Source organism: Leptopilina heterotoma, unplaced genomic scaffold (genome assembly GCF_015476425.1).
Source record: "Leptopilina heterotoma isolate Lh14 unplaced genomic scaffold, ASM1547642v1 Lhet_52, whole genome shotgun sequence".
In the NCBI taxonomy this organism is placed as follows: Eukaryota; Metazoa; Arthropoda; class Insecta; order Hymenoptera; family Figitidae; genus Leptopilina; species Leptopilina heterotoma.
In genome coordinates, this window is record NW_025111114.1 from 3,868,771 (window position 1) to 3,886,157 (window position 17,387).

General features: G+C 20.5%; 2 protein-coding genes across 5 annotated transcripts; both read right to left on the reverse strand.

The window, feature by feature from the left end:
* Positions 1-74: 74 nt before the first annotated feature.
* On the reverse strand, positions 75-9,918 carry LOC122507992 (juvenile hormone esterase-like). 3 transcript variants are annotated; one of them, XM_043621043.1, is made up of 8 exons: positions 9,795-9,918; positions 8,700-9,006; positions 5,757-5,919; positions 5,339-5,684; positions 4,828-5,184; positions 4,600-4,745; positions 4,146-4,441; positions 75-509 (listed from the first exon to the last, which is right to left on the reverse strand). In XM_043621043.1, the coding sequence occupies exons 2-8, from the start codon at positions 8,891-8,893 to the stop codon at positions 335-337; spliced, it is 1,677 nt and encodes a 558-aa protein (XP_043476978.1). In that variant the 5' UTR covers positions 8,894-9,006; positions 9,795-9,918; the 3' UTR covers positions 75-334. The 3 variants fall into 3 exon arrangements, with proteins under 3 accessions (XP_043476978.1, XP_043476979.1, XP_043476976.1); XM_043621044.1 differs by having other exon boundaries at positions 9,733-9,844; XM_043621041.1 differs by lacking the exon at positions 9,795-9,918 and adding an exon at positions 9,092-9,504.
* LOC122507993 (juvenile hormone esterase-like) lies at positions 9,701-17,302 on the reverse strand. Of its 2 annotated transcripts, none has more exons than XM_043621045.1 (8): positions 17,241-17,302; positions 16,587-16,780; positions 16,209-16,368; positions 13,298-13,631; positions 12,830-13,186; positions 10,723-10,883; positions 10,242-10,537; positions 9,701-9,931 (listed from the first exon to the last, which is right to left on the reverse strand). In XM_043621045.1, exons 2-8 carry the CDS (start codon positions 16,766-16,768, stop codon positions 9,751-9,753), a joined length of 1,671 nt encoding a protein of 556 aa, XP_043476980.1. In that variant the 5' UTR covers positions 16,769-16,780; positions 17,241-17,302; the 3' UTR covers positions 9,701-9,750. The 2 variants fall into 2 exon arrangements, with proteins under 2 accessions (XP_043476980.1, XP_043476981.1); XM_043621046.1 differs by lacking the exon at positions 17,241-17,302 and adding an exon at positions 16,884-16,940.
* Positions 17,303-17,387: the final 85 nt, after the last annotated feature.

Consider the following 17,387-nt stretch of genomic DNA (forward strand, 5'->3'; position numbering starts at 1 on the left):
ATAATATCAGTTTTTGAATTTATAGACTTTATATAATGAAAACGATTAATATTAAATTAACAGATTACTCATAATATAAATTAACGATTCCCTCTTTATTTTACTTAAAACTCTTAAAAGTAAATTTCAGTTTTATCTCATATTTAATTCAAAATTTTATTTTAATCTCATTTCTCCTTTTACATTTGGATCATGATTATAAACATTAAAAATCTGTTTCTTATGCTAATTATCAAAAATATCCTGTTATTATCGAAAAATCTTTTTTCTGATGCAAATTTAAACAGTGAAATAAAATTATCCCTTTTTAGTTTATGAATTTTTGCGCTGAATTTTAAATTAATGGAAAATTTTTTTTCCAAAAATTCATTCGCTCTGGGAAATAAACATTTTCGAGTGTAACACTTGGTTCGAAGTGATTATTAATATTTCCAATTTGTAGAAAACTGTTATTTTCCTGATAAGGTTTCCATATGTTGGGATTTTCTAAACTTCCAGAAGTTGGCTTTCTGAAAAATGTAAAATTTGCAAATGAATATTTATTTATTATTATAAATACTAGCGAAATAAAAATAAAATTCAATTAAAAATAAATTATATCAAATATTTTTTAACAATATATTAAAATAACGTTAACATTGAATTATAGAAACATACCTTTTAATTATTAAGTTAAAAATTAAATTAAATACAATTGGGGTCGTTCGCAAACTACGTCACACTCCGAGGTGTGGAAAGGAGTCAAGTTGTGTGTGACGAAATGAGGAAAAAATTTTATTTTGTATATAAAAAATGTGACGAAGGGAGGAGATGGGATAAAAATTAGTCCGAAAAAGCGTGACGTAGTTTGTGAATGACCCCAAATTGTATATAATTAAAATTTTGGAAAAGTCATGCGTATTGTTAATTTTGACAGAATCATTGAAAAGTTTGACGTTTAAAAAATTAAAAAATGACAGTAACGCACAAAAATTAATTTTCGAAACAAACATAAATGAATGCAGATAATTTGTTAATGGAATAAAAAACTTACGATTATTAAATTGAGGGGCCGATAGTAAAACTGGTTTAAAATATGTATAATAACAGGAGCAAAAGTGGAATAAGTGACTTGGGAAAAAAACGAGTTATTAATGTTTTTAATATTAATGCTTAAAAAATATTAAAAATAGTAAAAAACAAGACTTATTTTATAACAATTAAAATATTTTGCATTCCAGTACAATAAATTTATCGATAAATAAATAATTAATAATAATTTATCGATAATTTAACCCGATTTTGCTCCCAAAAATCACTTATTAAGACTTTGCACTCGATAATTAATTTTAAAAAAGTAACATTCAAACTAAAAAAAAGTAGTAAACAAGTAGCTATCGAAAAATTAAACTTGATGACCAAAAAAACTCGATTTAGACAATTCACAAAACTGATAAAAATTTCATTCTATATTTTATTTTTCTGACTTTTTCCTAATTTTCATTAAAAATAATTACTTCTTTCTTAAACTGCGATTAAATTGAATTTCTGCAACGAATTCTATTATTCATGAAAGCATTTAAATATTTAGAAAAATAATTTAATTCCTGCGAAGAATTTTATATAAAAATTTTTTAAATAATTAATTTCTTTCGACTAATTTTATTAAAATTCTAATTTAAATTATTGAATTCCTGAGAAATTTTTATTATTCATGAAAAAAATTGAATTTTTCCAAAGATTTTTACAAAAAATTTTTTAAACAATTGAATTCTGTTTGGAAATTTTAGGAAAATAGTAGATATTGAAAATCATTGAATTGCGAAAAGTTTTTCAAAATAATTCACTTTTATAAAAGAATTCAATTAAAATTTTTGAGAATAATTGAATGTCTGTGTGGTATGTTATTAAATTTTTATGAAAATAATTGAATTCTTGAGAACGATTTTATTAGATTTTTTTTAAATAATTGAATTTCCAAAAAAAATTTATTACTTTTAAAAATAATTGAATTCTTGTGAGGAATATTGCTATTTATGAAAATAATTGAATTTTTCAAAGAATTTTATTAAAATGCTTCAAAATAATTGAATTTTCGGGAATAATTTTGTTATTTATCGACATAATTGAATTCTTTCGAAGAATTATTTATGTAAATAATTGAATTCTTGGGAAGAATTTTATTAAAATCTAAAAAAATAATTGAATAATTTCAAAAAAATTTAATTAAAATTGTATTTAAAATAATTGATTTCTTTCGAACAATTTTATTAAAATATTTTAAATTAATTGAATTCCTGTAAAAAATTCTAATATTTTTGTAAATAATTGAATTCTTCTAAAGAATTTAAAAAACATTTTTTTAAATAATTGATTTTTTCGAGAAATCGAAATAAAATTTTTAAGAATAATTACATTTTTTGTGCGTTTCCTGTAAAATTGCATTAAAAATAATTGAAATCCTGCAAAGAATTTTATTATTTATGAAATAATTGAATTATTGCGATAAATTTGATTAAAATGTTTAAAAAGAATTATATTACTGTGAAAAATTTTGTTATTTTTGAAAATAATTGAATTTTTGCAAACGATTTTATAAGACTTTTGAAAATAATTGAATTTCCAAGAAGAAATTTACTACTTTTAAAAGTAATTGAATTCTTGTGATGAATATTGTTATTTATGAAAATAATTGAATTTTCCAAAGAATTTTATTAAAATGCCTCAAAATAATTGAATTTTCAGGAATAATTTATTATTTATGTAAATAATTGAATTTTTGGGTAGAATTTTATTAAAATCTAAAAGAATAATTGAATTATATCAAAAAAATTTAATTAAAATTGTATGTAAAATAATTGATTTATTTTGAACAATTTTATAAAAATATTAGAAAATAATTGAATTCCTATGAAAAATTCTAATATTGTTGTAAATAATTGAATTCTTCCAAAGAGTTTTAAAAATACTCTTTTTTAAAATTATTGATCTTTTTGTGGAATTGAAATTAAATTTTTAAGAATAATTACATTTTTTAATGATTTTGTTTAAAATTCCATTAAAAATAATTGAAATTCTGCGATAAGTTTTATTATTCATTAAAATAATTGAATTCCTAAAGAAAATTTTATTACTTATGATCTGTAAAATCTGTAAAATTTCTGTAAAAAATATTATTTATGAAAATAATTGAATTCCAGTAAAAAAAATTTATTATTTGTGAAAATAATTTAATTCTTTTGAAGAGTTTTATTAAAATTTTATAAATAATTTAATTCCAGTGAAACATTTTACTATTTGTAAAAATAATTGAAATCTTGGGAAGATTTTTTTAAAAATTGTTGAAATAATTAATTTTTTTCGAAAAATTTTAATCAAATCTTATTTTAAATAATTTAATTCCTGTGAAATTTTTATTAGTTATAAAAATATGTAATTAATTGTTTGCGTAGAATTTTATAAAAAAAAAACATTTTTTTAAATAATTTAACTCTGTTGTGTAAATTTTATGAAAATAGCAGATATTGAAAATCATTGAATTGATAAAATTTTTTGATTATAATTGAATTTACGCGAAGAATTTTAATACTTTTGACAATAATTGAATTCTTTTGATGAATTCTATTATTTTTGAAAATAATTGAATAGTTGCAAAGAATTTTATTAAAATTTTCAAAAAGAATTGAATTTTATTAAAATGTTTAAAAGGAATTGAATTTCTGTATAAAAGTTTGATATTTTTGAAAATAATTGAATTTTCTATAAAAATTTTATAAACATTGTTTTAAATAATTAATTTTTTCGAAATATAATGATTATTACGAAAATGATGAGTTTTATTATTTATCAAAATAATTGAATTCTTGACTTAGAATTTTATCAAAAAAATTTTTTTTTTAAATTGAGTTTTAAGGAAAAATGTTATTATTAGTGAAAGTAATTGAATTATTGTGAAGAATTGTATAAAAATTTTGTTAAATAATTGAGATTTTCGTAATTTTTTTGGAAAATGCTATTCTAAATTAATTTAATTCCTGTGGAAATTTTATTATTTATGAAAATAATTGAATTTTGGATGAATTTTATCAATTTTTTTTTAAATAAAGAATTCTTTTGCTATCAGCCCCTTTTTATATAATATTAGGCAGGAAAAAAGGAAAACTTACCCATTTATAGCAAAATTTGTCCAGAGATCAGTCATTAAATTAATCATTTTTTCATCTTTTTCTAAAACAAAATTTTTCGGTACAATGGCAAAAAGATAGAGAATATCATCGCCATGGGGAGCTCCAAAATTTTCCGTAACGTTTCTTTCGAAGAATATTAAATTCACAGTTCCTCGATATCCGAATGAATAAAAGTAAACTGGACTCTTGATATTTTTCGCAGTATTTTCGATTAGTAGAAGTTTCGGATAAAGAAAACCACTGTCGCCGACGAATTTCGTGTAATTCTCAAGAAGCTGTCGGAAAAAAAGAATAGCGATTTTCTTGAATAATTCTCGAACTTAAATATTTTCCAACTTGAAAATTTAATTAGATAAATATTTACTAATTTATTAAAATATTTTACTAATTAAATTAAAATTTGTCTAATTTTTAAGTCAGATTAAAAATTTACCTTGCTTTTATCAGCTGCGTAGAAATTCTGAATCATTTTTTCAAAATTGGATATTTCCTCAGGTTTCGCATAATGATTTGACGTTAAATTGATGGTTCGTTTAAAGGCTTTAATCATTGATATTGGCGCTTTATTAATATAAAAGGCTGGAAAAAATAAATTTTCACAATCAACTGTAATGATGAGTAAAATAATAGAATTAGTAACGTTTTGAAAAAGAAAACTAACGTAGTGTTATTATCATTCCCTCGTCGACATCACTACCGTAAATCGATGGTAAATCCTTCATTTTATTCTGTTTGATTAGATTTTGAGGACTGTCGGTTAAAAATGCCTCTTCTGATTCTGGTTCGTCGGTTGACGTCCAATGTAACATTGGAAAATCAAAATGCTCGTATTTCACTTGCTTTACTAATTTTTCGACATCCGTTTCTCGTAAACATTCAACTAAATCTTGCACATCATCTTTTCCGCATCCAACTGAATCAGCAAATGTTTTTGAAAACGATTTGTAAAAATTTCTGTCCTTATAAGCCCAGGGAGTTATTGCGCTTCCACTCTGAATGATGTATTGATGAAATAGTCCTGTTAAAATTAAACAATTATAAACATAATAATTTCTTGATTAGTAAACAAAATTGGTCTTACGACTGTTGAATTAAATTACAATAAATAAATAAAATAAAAATAAATAAATAAAATAAAAATAAAAAATTAAATAGAAAACTAGAAAAATTACCATGAGTTGCATTTGACAGTGCGTGTAAATTAACAGAAAGACCGCCGGCGCTTGAACCAAAAATAGTAACGCGCTGAGGATCTCCTCCAAAGGCTTGAATATTTTTTTGAATCCACTTGAGAGACATGACTTGATCCTTGAGTCCAAAATTTCCTGGGGCAAATTCATTGCCAGTGGAAAAAAAACCCAAAACACCCAGCCGATAGTTCATTGTGACGAGAATAATATCTTTTTGCAAAAGATAGTTTGGATTGAAAACTTTCGGATCACTGCTTCCGCTGAAAAATCCTCCTCCATGAAACCAGACCATAACGGGTAATAATGAACCATTATGAATGTTTTTCTCCTGAAAATATTTATAATTTTTTTTTATTTCGTATATTGGGTATGAAATTAGAAAATGGAAATTTTAACTTACCAGTGTCGAATTAAAATTGACGATTGGCGAATAAACATTCAAATAGAGACAATCTTCGTTTCCGATTACATTCTCGTTTAATAGTAATTGAGGACATTCGTTTGGAGTTTCCGTCGCTGAACGTACTCCATCCCAGGATTTTCCGGGCACAGGACTTCGAAATCTGCATTAACGGAAATTAATTAATTAATTAATTATTTAACAAAAATATATTATTTATATAATTTATACCTAAATATTTTATTTATTTATTCAATTAATTCAGGGTTGCCACAAGTCAGGGAAATCAGGGAAAATTTAGGGATTTTTATTAAAAGTACTGAAGAAAATTAAATGTTTAAAATTTATAAGAAAATTCTGAATTTTTGTTTCTTTTTGTTTGCCTCGAAAACTATGAAATTATCACAAATTCTTAAAAAAAACCTTCAATCTTTTCTATTTCTGCCAAACAATTTATTTGAAATAAATCAATTCTATTGAAGAACTGCCATAAAGTTATTACTTATAAATCATTTAATGAAGTATTTTTTCAAATTTTAATTTCAATTCTGTTGCAAATTGCAATTAGTTTCAATTTTTTAAATTTTGACGCAATTCTTTAAAAAATTCAATTATCTTAATGAATTTAAAAATTCTTTTCAGAAATTCAATTATTTTCAAACTTTTTTTAAAAATTCTCGTCAAAATTTCAATAATCTTTATAAATAGCAAAATTCTTCGCCGAAATTCAATTACATTCAGGAATTTTTATAAAATTCATTGTAAAATTCAATTATTTTCATAAATAACAATATTCATCACAAGAACTCAATTTTTATTTAAATTAATAAAATTCTTCGCAGTAATTCAATTATTTTCAAAAAATTCAAAAATAAATTGTCAACATTTCAATTATCTTTATAAATGAATAACAAAATTCAATTGTTTTCAGAAATTTTAATAAAATCCATTGCAAAATTCAATTATTTTCATAAATAATAGTTTTCATCCCAAGAATTCAATTATTTTCAATTATTTTTCTTATTAATTCAATGATTTCCAATATTTTACTATTTTAATAAAATTTCCCAAAAGAATTAAAATATTAAACAAAAATTTTGATAAAATTCTACACAAATATTCAATTATTTTTCAAAAAAATAAAAATTCCACAGGAATTCAATTATTAAAAATAGAATTTGCATAAAATATTCTCATCAACATTTCAATTATCTTTATAAATAGCAAAATTCATCGCCGAAATCCAATTATATTTAGAAAATTTTTATAAAATTCATTGTAAGATTCAATTATTTTCATAAATAATAGTATTCTTGCAAAGAATTCAATTATTTTTAAAATTAATAAAATTCTTAGCAAAAATTCAATTATTTTTAAAAAATCTAAAAAAAAATTGTCAACATTTTAATTATTCTTATAAATAACAAAATTCAATTATTTTCAGGAATATTAATAAAATTCACTGCAAAATTCAATTATTTTAATAAATAATAGTATTCATCACAAAAATTCAATTATTTTCAAAATAATTGATAAATAAAATAATAAAATTCAATTATTTTCAAAAATTTTAATAAAAATCATGGCAAAATTTCATTAACTTTCAAAAATTTTGTTTAATTCAGTGATTTTTAATATCATACTATTTTAATAAAATTTCCCAAAAGAATTAAAATATTAAACAAAACTTTTGATAAAATTCTATACGAATATTGAATTATTTTTCAAAAAAATAAAAATTTCACAGGAATTTAAATATTAAAAGTAGAATTTGCAAAAATTTTTTCAAAAAAAAAAAAATCAATTGTTTAAAATTTTTTTATAAAATTCTTCGCAATAATTATATTATATATTATATAATATTATATAATTTTAAAATTAATTTCAGTTAAAGTTTTAGATAAAAATTGAATTTTTGAGAATTTACTAATAATTGCAATTTTTAGAAATAAATGAATTTTGTAAAGGTTTAAAATTAAATTCTTTGAAAATTTGAATTGTTCATACTGTTAGCGAATGACTTTAGTCCGCTATTAATATTTTTAATAAAAAATTCTTTTAAACTAATTTTCTTCAAAAAGCTTTTTTCATTGCAAGATTTTAATTATTTTTGATACCATTTTCATCAAATTCCTTGAAAAATGTGATTATTCTTAGAAATTTTATTAAAATTCGTCAAAAGAATTCAATTATTTAAAAATTTGTTGATAAAATTCTTTATGAGAATTCAATTTTAACAAAAATTCAACTATTCAATAAATTATTTTTTTTTTAATTTAAATAATTGAATTTTCGTAGAATTTTTTAATAAAAATTGATTTAAAAATGAATTTTTGAATAATCGATTTATTATTTATAAAAATAATTGAATTATTACAACGAATTTTATTACATTTTTTTTAAATAATTGAATTCTTTTGAGAAATTTTACTAATTGTAAAAATAATTGAATTCTTTTATTAGGATTTTTGTAAATAATTAAATTTTTTTTGGAAAATTTTATAATAATGTAAATTATTATTAAACATGAAGAAATCAAGAAATTATCAATTTCTTCATGTTTTACAATAATATTTTGATCAGTTATTGAATATCAAAAGATTTGAATTTGAATGTTTTGAAGAATTTTAATTTCTACGGAAGGATAATAATGATTAAATATTTATTTAAAAATGAAGTCATTGGTGCTTTTGAATAATTTTCCAATTAAGGAAATTCAAATGTAATAGAACATTTTTTTTTTGAGTATCTAATAATTTTTAGAGTGAATCAGAATATTCTTTAGGGTCAGATAGAAAGTCTAAATTTTGTCTGGAAGTAAGGAAAAAACAAAATTAAATTTTTGTGGCAACCTTGTAATTATTCAATTGACTAATTATTTAATATAAAAATAATTTAATATAAAATTTAGAAACTAAAGTTTTTACTAAATTTTTTATTTACCTAAGATTTCCAATCGGAGGTGCAGCATACGGAATTCCAATAAATGCCGAATAATTTCTTCCATGTCCATGAAAAATTGTCCCATTGAGAAATCCCTGAGAAATTTTTACCAAAGTTTCCGCATTCAATGACGATACCAATAATAAATTCAATATTGTCACTAATGACCATCCATGAGTGTTGATATTCATCATTAAATTACTTTAAATTTGTTAAGCAAAGTAAATTTAAATTGGAAAAGCAAAATATTAATTTGCAGGAGAATTGAGGAAAAAAAATGTTTATTTCCAAAATTTTATATTTATACCTGCAAACATTGAAAGCTTGTATATTTAATTTGAAATATTATTACTTGAACAATAAGAAACACATTAAGATAAATATTATCTTACAACAATGAATGTTTAATTACGTATAGTTTGACTTAGTAAATCTATCTTATATTTAACAAAAGGTTATCACATTGTATTTCTTAATAATCAGTGATAAGAGACCTTAAATATTACACTTGTTTCAAAAATTTATTCTTCCGTGAATAATAATTATGATAAGAAGAAATAATGGATAATAATTTTTGCGATGTTTTAAGACAAATTTTTTAATTATTATTTTAATTATTTCTTTTGAAATTGAATTAATTTTCACAACTTTTTTTATCCTAGTCTCGATAAGTACTCGTTCACACTGACACGATTATTTTTCACTTATTTACTCGTTCGTAAAATATAATTCTAATGATAATTCTGATAATGATTCAAATAAAAATTCTAATAATAATTCAAATATTAATAGTTCAAATAATTATTTAAATAATAAATATTCAAATAGTAATTCAAATGAAAATTCTAATAATAATTTAAATAATAATAGTTTAAATAAATTATTCAAATAATAATAATAATAATTTAAATAGTCATTCAAATAATAATTCAAATAGTAATGTAAATAATAATTCAAATAGAAATTCAAATCATAATAATGAAAGAAATGTAGTAGAAAAGGTCAAAATAGAAGAAAAAAATTCTTTCGTAACTGAGAATAATAAATAAAATTAGAGCTTTATAAGAGGAAAATTATTTTTCCAAAAATTAATACGATCGGTGAGATAATCCTTTTGTACGGTAACACAAGGTTCCGTGTTGTTAAACACATTTCCAATTTGGAGAAAACTTTTAGTCGTTGAATAAGGTTTCCAAAGATCGGAATCGGCTAATTGTTTAGACGTTGGTTCCCTTGAAAATTATATTAAAATTTTAATTATATATCAAAATTAAAAATTAAAATTTGAATTTAAATTAAAAATTAAAAAATGAATTTAAATTAAAAATTAAAAATTGAATTAAAATTAAAAATTAAAAGTTGAATTTAAATTAAAAATTGAATTAAAATTAAAAATTAAAAGTTGAATTTAAATTAAAAATTGAATTAAAAATTAAAAATTGAATTAAAATTAAAAATTAAAAATCAAATTAATTATTTTATTAAACAGTAAATATTTAATTAAAAAATTGAAACTAGAGATAATAATTCAATTTTTCTTACCCATTTATTGCGAACGATGTCCACAGATCTATCATTAAATCAATGACAAATTCATCTGTTTGGGAAATAAATTTAGAGTGCTCTCCTGATAAAAGATACAATAAGTCATCGGCATGATTCACTCCCACATTTTCCCTGAGGTCATATTCCAAATTCAAGTAACTCACTTCACCGCGATAGCCAAACATGTACAAATAAATAGGCTTGTTTCCATATTTCGCTATTTTCTCCGATAAAATTGCCACGGGATAGACGAATTCACTATCGCCGGCAAATTTCGTAAAGTTGTTTAAAACCTATCAGAAAAAGAAAAATTAATAATTAATTTCGCGTTTTATTAAAATTTTATTAAAATTATTAATTATTAATTTACTTTTTTAATTTATTTTTTTAAATAATAAATTTTAAAAAAGTTAAAAATAAAAAAGTAAAAAAAAATATTTAGGTATAAATTATAAATAATAAATATTTTCTAATTAACCCGATTTTTACTGGAAGAAATGGTTCCATTAAAATAATAGTCCTTGATAATTGTCTCGAATTTCGATAAATCTTTGATTGATGAGAAACGATTAAAAGTTCCATTGATACATTTTTTGATGACATTTTCAATGAATCTCGAAGTTGCGTTCGCATGGAAAGCTAAAAGAACGGCGAATAAATAAAAATTTAAATTTCTTACTTCTGTTTTAAATAAATATTTCTCAAAAGAATTTAATTATTTAAAAAAAATGTTCATAATAAAATTCGTTGCAAGAATTAAATTATTTTCATAAAAATAATAAATCGATTATACGGAAATTCGTTTTTAAATCAATTTTATTAAAATTTTATTAAAAAATTCTACAAAAATTCAATTATTTAAATTCAAAAATAAATAATTGATTGAATAGTTGAATATTTGTTAAAATTGAATTCTCATAAAAGATTTTATCAACAAATTTTTAAAAATAATCACATTTTTCAAGAAATTTGATTAAAAAAAATTGTATCAAAAATAATTACAATCCTGCAATGAATTTTATTATTTAAGAAAATAATTAAATTACTGAGAACAGTTTTATTGTTTATAAAAATAATTAAATTATTGTGAAAAAATTAATAAAAAAATTGTAAATAATTGAAATCCCAGGAAATTTTTATTATTTATAAAAAAAATTTCTTTGCGTAGAATTTTATTAAAATCTTTTTAAGTAATTGATTTTTTTCGAAATATTTTTTGAAAATTTTCTTTTAAATAATTGAATACCAGTGAAAAATTAATTATTTATGAAAATAATTGAATGTTTGCAAAGAATTTTATAAATTTTTTTTTGTTCTTTTAGGAAGTTTTTTCTTAAATTAGTAAATATTAAAAATAATTGAATTTCGAAAAATTTTTGTAAATAATTGAATCATTTAAAATAATTTTAAAATTAATAAAATTATTCAAACAAAAATGTAATAAAATTCGTTGCAAGAATTCAATTATTTTCATAAATAATAAAATCGATTATTCGGAAATTCATTATTAAATCATTTTTTATTAAAAAATACAACGAAAATTCAATTATTGAAATTCAAAAATAAATAATTTATTGAATAATTGAATTTTTGTTAAAATTGAATCCTCATAAAGAATTTTATCAACAAATTTTTAAATAATTGAATTCTTTTGAAATCATGACGAGAATTTTTTTTTTTAATATCTAAAAATAATTGAATTTTTTGAAAAGAATTTTCTAACTCTTGAAAATAATTTTATTCTCGTGATTAATTTTGTTATTTATGAAAATAATTGAATTTTGCAAAGAATTTTATTAAAATTCTTGAAAACAATTGATTTTCTGAGAAGAATTTTGATATTTATCTAGATAATCGATTTCTTTTTTAAGAATTGCGTTAAAATTTTGGAAATAATATTTAATACAATATTAAAAAATGCAACTAATTTCATCAGAATTGAAATTAAAATTGTATTAAAAATAATTGAAATTCTGAAAAGAATTTTCTAACTCTTGAAAATAATTTTATTCTCGTGATTAATTTTGTTATTTATGAAAATAATTGAATTTTGCAAAAAATTTTATTAAAATTCTTGAAAATAATTGATTTTCTGGGAAGAATTTTGATATTTATCTAAATAATCGATTTCTTTTTTAAGAATTGCGTTAAAATTTTGGAAATAATATTTAATACAATATTAAAAAATGCAACTAATTTTATCAGAATTGAAATTAAAATTTGTTTTAAAAGTAATTGAAATTCTGCGATGAGTTTTATTATTTATGAAAATAATTGAATTTTTGCAATTATATTTGTAACTTGTTCAAAATTCAATTTTTTTTTAGTTATTTTAACTAAAATTCTTCTTTAAATCCATAATTTTTAATAATTAATTAAATATATATTAAAAAATGTAACTAATTTCAGAAGAATTTGAATTATTAAAATTTGTTTGAAAACTAAGTTCTTTAAGATTTCTAATTAAATTCATTCAAAATTGAGAGTTTTCTTATGAATTATAAAAATTCAATTTTCTCCAGTACTTTTACTAAAAATTCCTGACTAATATTTTGTTGAAAATAATAGTTTGAAAATTTTCTCACGTGCAGTAATGTATAGTCCCTCGTCGGCGACCGAACCACTTATAATTGGATAGTCTCTCAATTTATTCTGATTTATTAAATTCTCAGGCGTGTCTGTTAAAAATGCATCATTCGATTCAATTTCATTTGTCGGCAGCCATAATATTTCGGGAAAATCCAAAACATTGTAGCTCGTTAAATTCACTAGATCATAATAATTTACATCCCTCAGGCACTTTACAATCACTTTGGAATTATCTACTGGACAATTCAATTTTTTTGCAATTAAATTCACGTCAAGTTTGATGGCTTTCCTTTCACGAAATCCCCAAGGGACCAACGAGTTTCCACTTTGCGCAATATATTGATGAAAGAGACCTGAAAGAGAAATAAATTAAAAATAAATAAATAAAAACTTGATAAATAAAATTTTCGATAAGGAAAAAGTTAAAGAATATTTTTTGTAAATTTAATAAAAGAAATAAATACCATCGGATTTATCGGAGAGTGCGTGAAACGAGACAGAAGCTCCTCCAGCACTTTCTCCGAAAATTGTAACGCGATTTGGATTTCCTCCGAAGATGTGAATATTTTTTTGAACCCATTTTAAGGCGAGATTTTGATCCTTGAGACCGAAATTACCCGGTGCTGTATCGTCGGCAGTTGAGAGGAAACCGAGAATTCCTAATCGATAATTCATCGAGACAAATACAATATCTTTGTCCATGAAATAATTCGGACCGTACATATTTAATCCACTGCTTCCAATGTGAAATCCTCCGCCGTGTATCCATACCATCACTGGCAATAAATTTTTTTTATTCTAAAAAAAATAAATCCGTTGAGTTTTCTAATTTCTAATTCTAATTAAATTTTCTAATTAAATTTATATTAAATAAATAATTACCAGGCTTCGTACTCAAAAATTAATTTTAAAAAAATAGCAAAAAGTAGCTTAAAGACAGAAAAAAGGTAGTAAAAAAATAGCTATCGAAAAATTAAACTTGACGACTTAAATTTTTTTTATAATTTCTTATTAACATTCAAAAATAAAATAATTTTTTTATATAAATATTTAAATACCTATTTATTTTGTCTACAGGAATTAAAAGATTTTAAATGATTTCAGTCTAACGAATTTTGAAATTTAACTATTTCTAAAAATTAAAAAAGTAATTCTTTCAAAATTCAATCATTTTTTTTTTTTTTTGCTGAAATTAATAAATAAAATCATTCAAAACTTTAATCATTTTAATTGAAGGAAATGAATCATTTTATTTTATTCAATTTTAAATCAATTCTTATTAGAAAGTTCTACAAGAATTTAATTATTTAAATACAAACATAAATACTTTATTGAATAATTAAATATTTCTTAAATTTGAATTCTTGTAAAGAACTTTATCGACATTTTTAAAAATACTTGAAGAATTGTATAAAAATTTTTGTTAATTAAATTCATTTAAGAAATGTAATTAAAAATAAAGTGAAAATAATTATTACACTCTAAGAAACAAATTATGTCAATTTTTTTTAAATAATTGAATTTTTTCGAAGAATTTTATTCAAATTTTTAAGAATAATTGCGTTTTCAGCGGAATTAATTTAAAATTATATTAAAAATAATTAAAATCCTTCGATGAGTTTTATTATTTATGAAAATAATTGAATTTTTGTCACCGAACTTGAATAAGTTTTTCAAATTATTGCATTCTTGAGAATAATTTTAAAAAAAGATCTTTGTAAAGAAATGACTTTTTTCAAAAGATTTTATGAAAATTGTGTTTTAAATAATTGAATTTCTTTGAAAATTGTATATTATTTTTATGAAAATAATTGAATTCTTTAAAAAAAAGTTTATTATAATTACAATGACAACAATTGAATTATTATAAAGAATTTCATTAACATTTTTGTTAAAATAAAGAATTTTATTAAAATTTTTAAGAATAGCTTTGCATTTTCGCGCAATTTATTTAAAATTATATTAAAAATAATTGAAATCCAGCGATGAGTTTTAATATTTATAAAAATATTTGAATTCATGAGAAGAATTTTTATATTTATAAAAATAATTGAATCCTTGAGAAGAATTTTTATATTTATAAAAATAATTGAATTCTTGTGAAGAATTTTATAAAAATCAATTTAAATAATTTTTTTTTTTTGAAAAATATTAGGAAAATTCTGTTTTTAAATAATTGAATTCCTGTGAACAATTTTTTATTTATAAAAATAAGTGAATTCTTCCTAAAATTTTTGTTAAATTTTTTAAAAGTCATAAGTTCCGCATCAAAAAATTTGATTCAAATTGTATTGAAAATAATTTAATTCCTGTGACGAATTTTATTAAATTTTTTTTTTAAATAATTGAATTCTTTTGAAATTAATAAAAATTTTACGAAGAATTTTCTTAAAATTGAATTCTTATAAAGAACTTTATCAACATCTTTTAAAATAAATGAATAGTTACAAAGAATTTCATTAAAATTTTTTAAAAATAATTGAATTCTTGTGACGAATTTTATTAAATTTTTCTTAAAAATAATTTAATTTTCGAAGAATTTTATAAAAATCTTTTTAAATAATTGATTTTTTTCGAAATTTTTTTTGAAAATTTTCTTTTAAATAATTGAATTCCAGTGAAAAATTAATTATTAATGAAAATAAATGAATGTTTTGCAAAGAATTTTATAAAATTTTTATTTTGTTATTAATTATATATATTCTATTGGCAAATTTTTTCTTAAGTTAGTAGATATTGAAAATAATTTAATTTCGAAAAATTTTTGTAAATAATTGAATCATTTGAAATATTGTTAAAATTGTTAAATTCCTCCTAAAGAATTTTATCAATAAATTTTTAAACAATTGAATTCTTTCGACGAATTTTAATAAAATTTTTAAGAATAATTACATTTATCGAGGAATTCGATTAAAATGGTATTAAAAATAATTGAAATTCTGCAAAGAGTTTTATTATTTATGAAAATAATTGAATGATTGCAAAGAAATTTATAAAAAAAAACTTGTAAATAATTGAATTCCTGTGAAATTTTTATTATTTATGAAAATATATAATTTTTTTGGTAGAATTTTATTAAAATTTTTTTTAATTATTTAATTCTTTAGGGAAATTTTCTATTAGAATAGTAGATATTAAAAATCATTGAATTACGAAAAATTTGTGATAATAATTGAATCGTTTTAAAGAATTTTATTAAAATTTTTTTGAATTTTTTCTAATAACTTTATTAAAATTTTTTTAAATAATTTTTTTTATTTAAACTGTTAACAAATTTAAAGTAGTGTGACTTCTCAAACATGGAAAAAAGTAGCTTTTAGAGTAACAAATACAAAAAAGTATCTAAATAGCAAATCGTAAAAAAATTAGGCTTACCTGCAATTCATCGAATTCTAATATTGGCGTAAAGACATTTAAATATAAACAATCTTCGTTTCCATTCACTTTTTTTCCAACTGGTTGTGGACAAGCGTTTTCCTCTTTATTTGCAAAATACGTTTCCTTCCATTTTTTCACTGGTACCGGATTTCGAAATCTGAAAATAAAAAACAATTCAAAAAATTTTAATAATCAGGTTAATATTAAATTAATATTTTTAATGGAAAACTTTCTACATTTTTCAATTAATTTCACAGAGTAATTAAAAATTATCTCTTTCTTGAAAAAGAAGAATTAAATTAATTTAGAGTAATAATTTTAAATTAATTACATTTTTGGAATTATTTTTAATTTTGTATATTTTTCGAAATTTACCTCAAGTCCCCAATTGGCGGTTGTGCATAAGGCACACCAATAAAAGCCGAAATATTTCTTCCATTTCTCGATGAAATTATCGTCCCCTGAAGTAAGCCTTCGTCAATATTCACTAGAGTTTTCGCTTGAGATGCAATAACGAATGACAAAATGACAGTAGATAATAAAGCTCTTTTATCCATTGTGAAGTTTATCTAAACAGAAAATATAAATTTTTAATTTGATATTCTTTTACAAATTTCATAGAAATTATGAATTGACAATAAAATTAAAAATTGACACTAAATTCTAATGTACTAAAAAAGAGACAAAATTTCCAGTCAAGTGAAATGCATAATGAACAGAAACATCTGATAACTCTAACATTAAATGGAACATGTTATCAGAAATTAATATATATTTAATTTTCTTTGTTTCATAAATATTTACAGAACATAAAGTTTCAAAGTTCAAACATTTTTCAGTTCAACTTATTGTACTAGCAATATTTGTTTTTAAATTTATTTAATTTATTTTAATTTAAATTTAAAATTAGGGCAAAATTGACCAAAATTTTCTTTTATTCCTACTTTTATAAAAGTTTTTTGAAAAATAGTCATTTTCATATTATAAAGAAAATGGAGAAAATTATAAATTATATTTGTATGAAATTACCTTGAAAAACAATTTTTCTTCTTCTTTAGTTCAATGATAATTATTTCATAAATAATTTTTTTCCATTTACATGGAAAATTGAAGTTTTGAAATTTTATCTCAAAAAACGAGACTATTTATAAGAAAATTCTTCACGTCCTTCAAAAA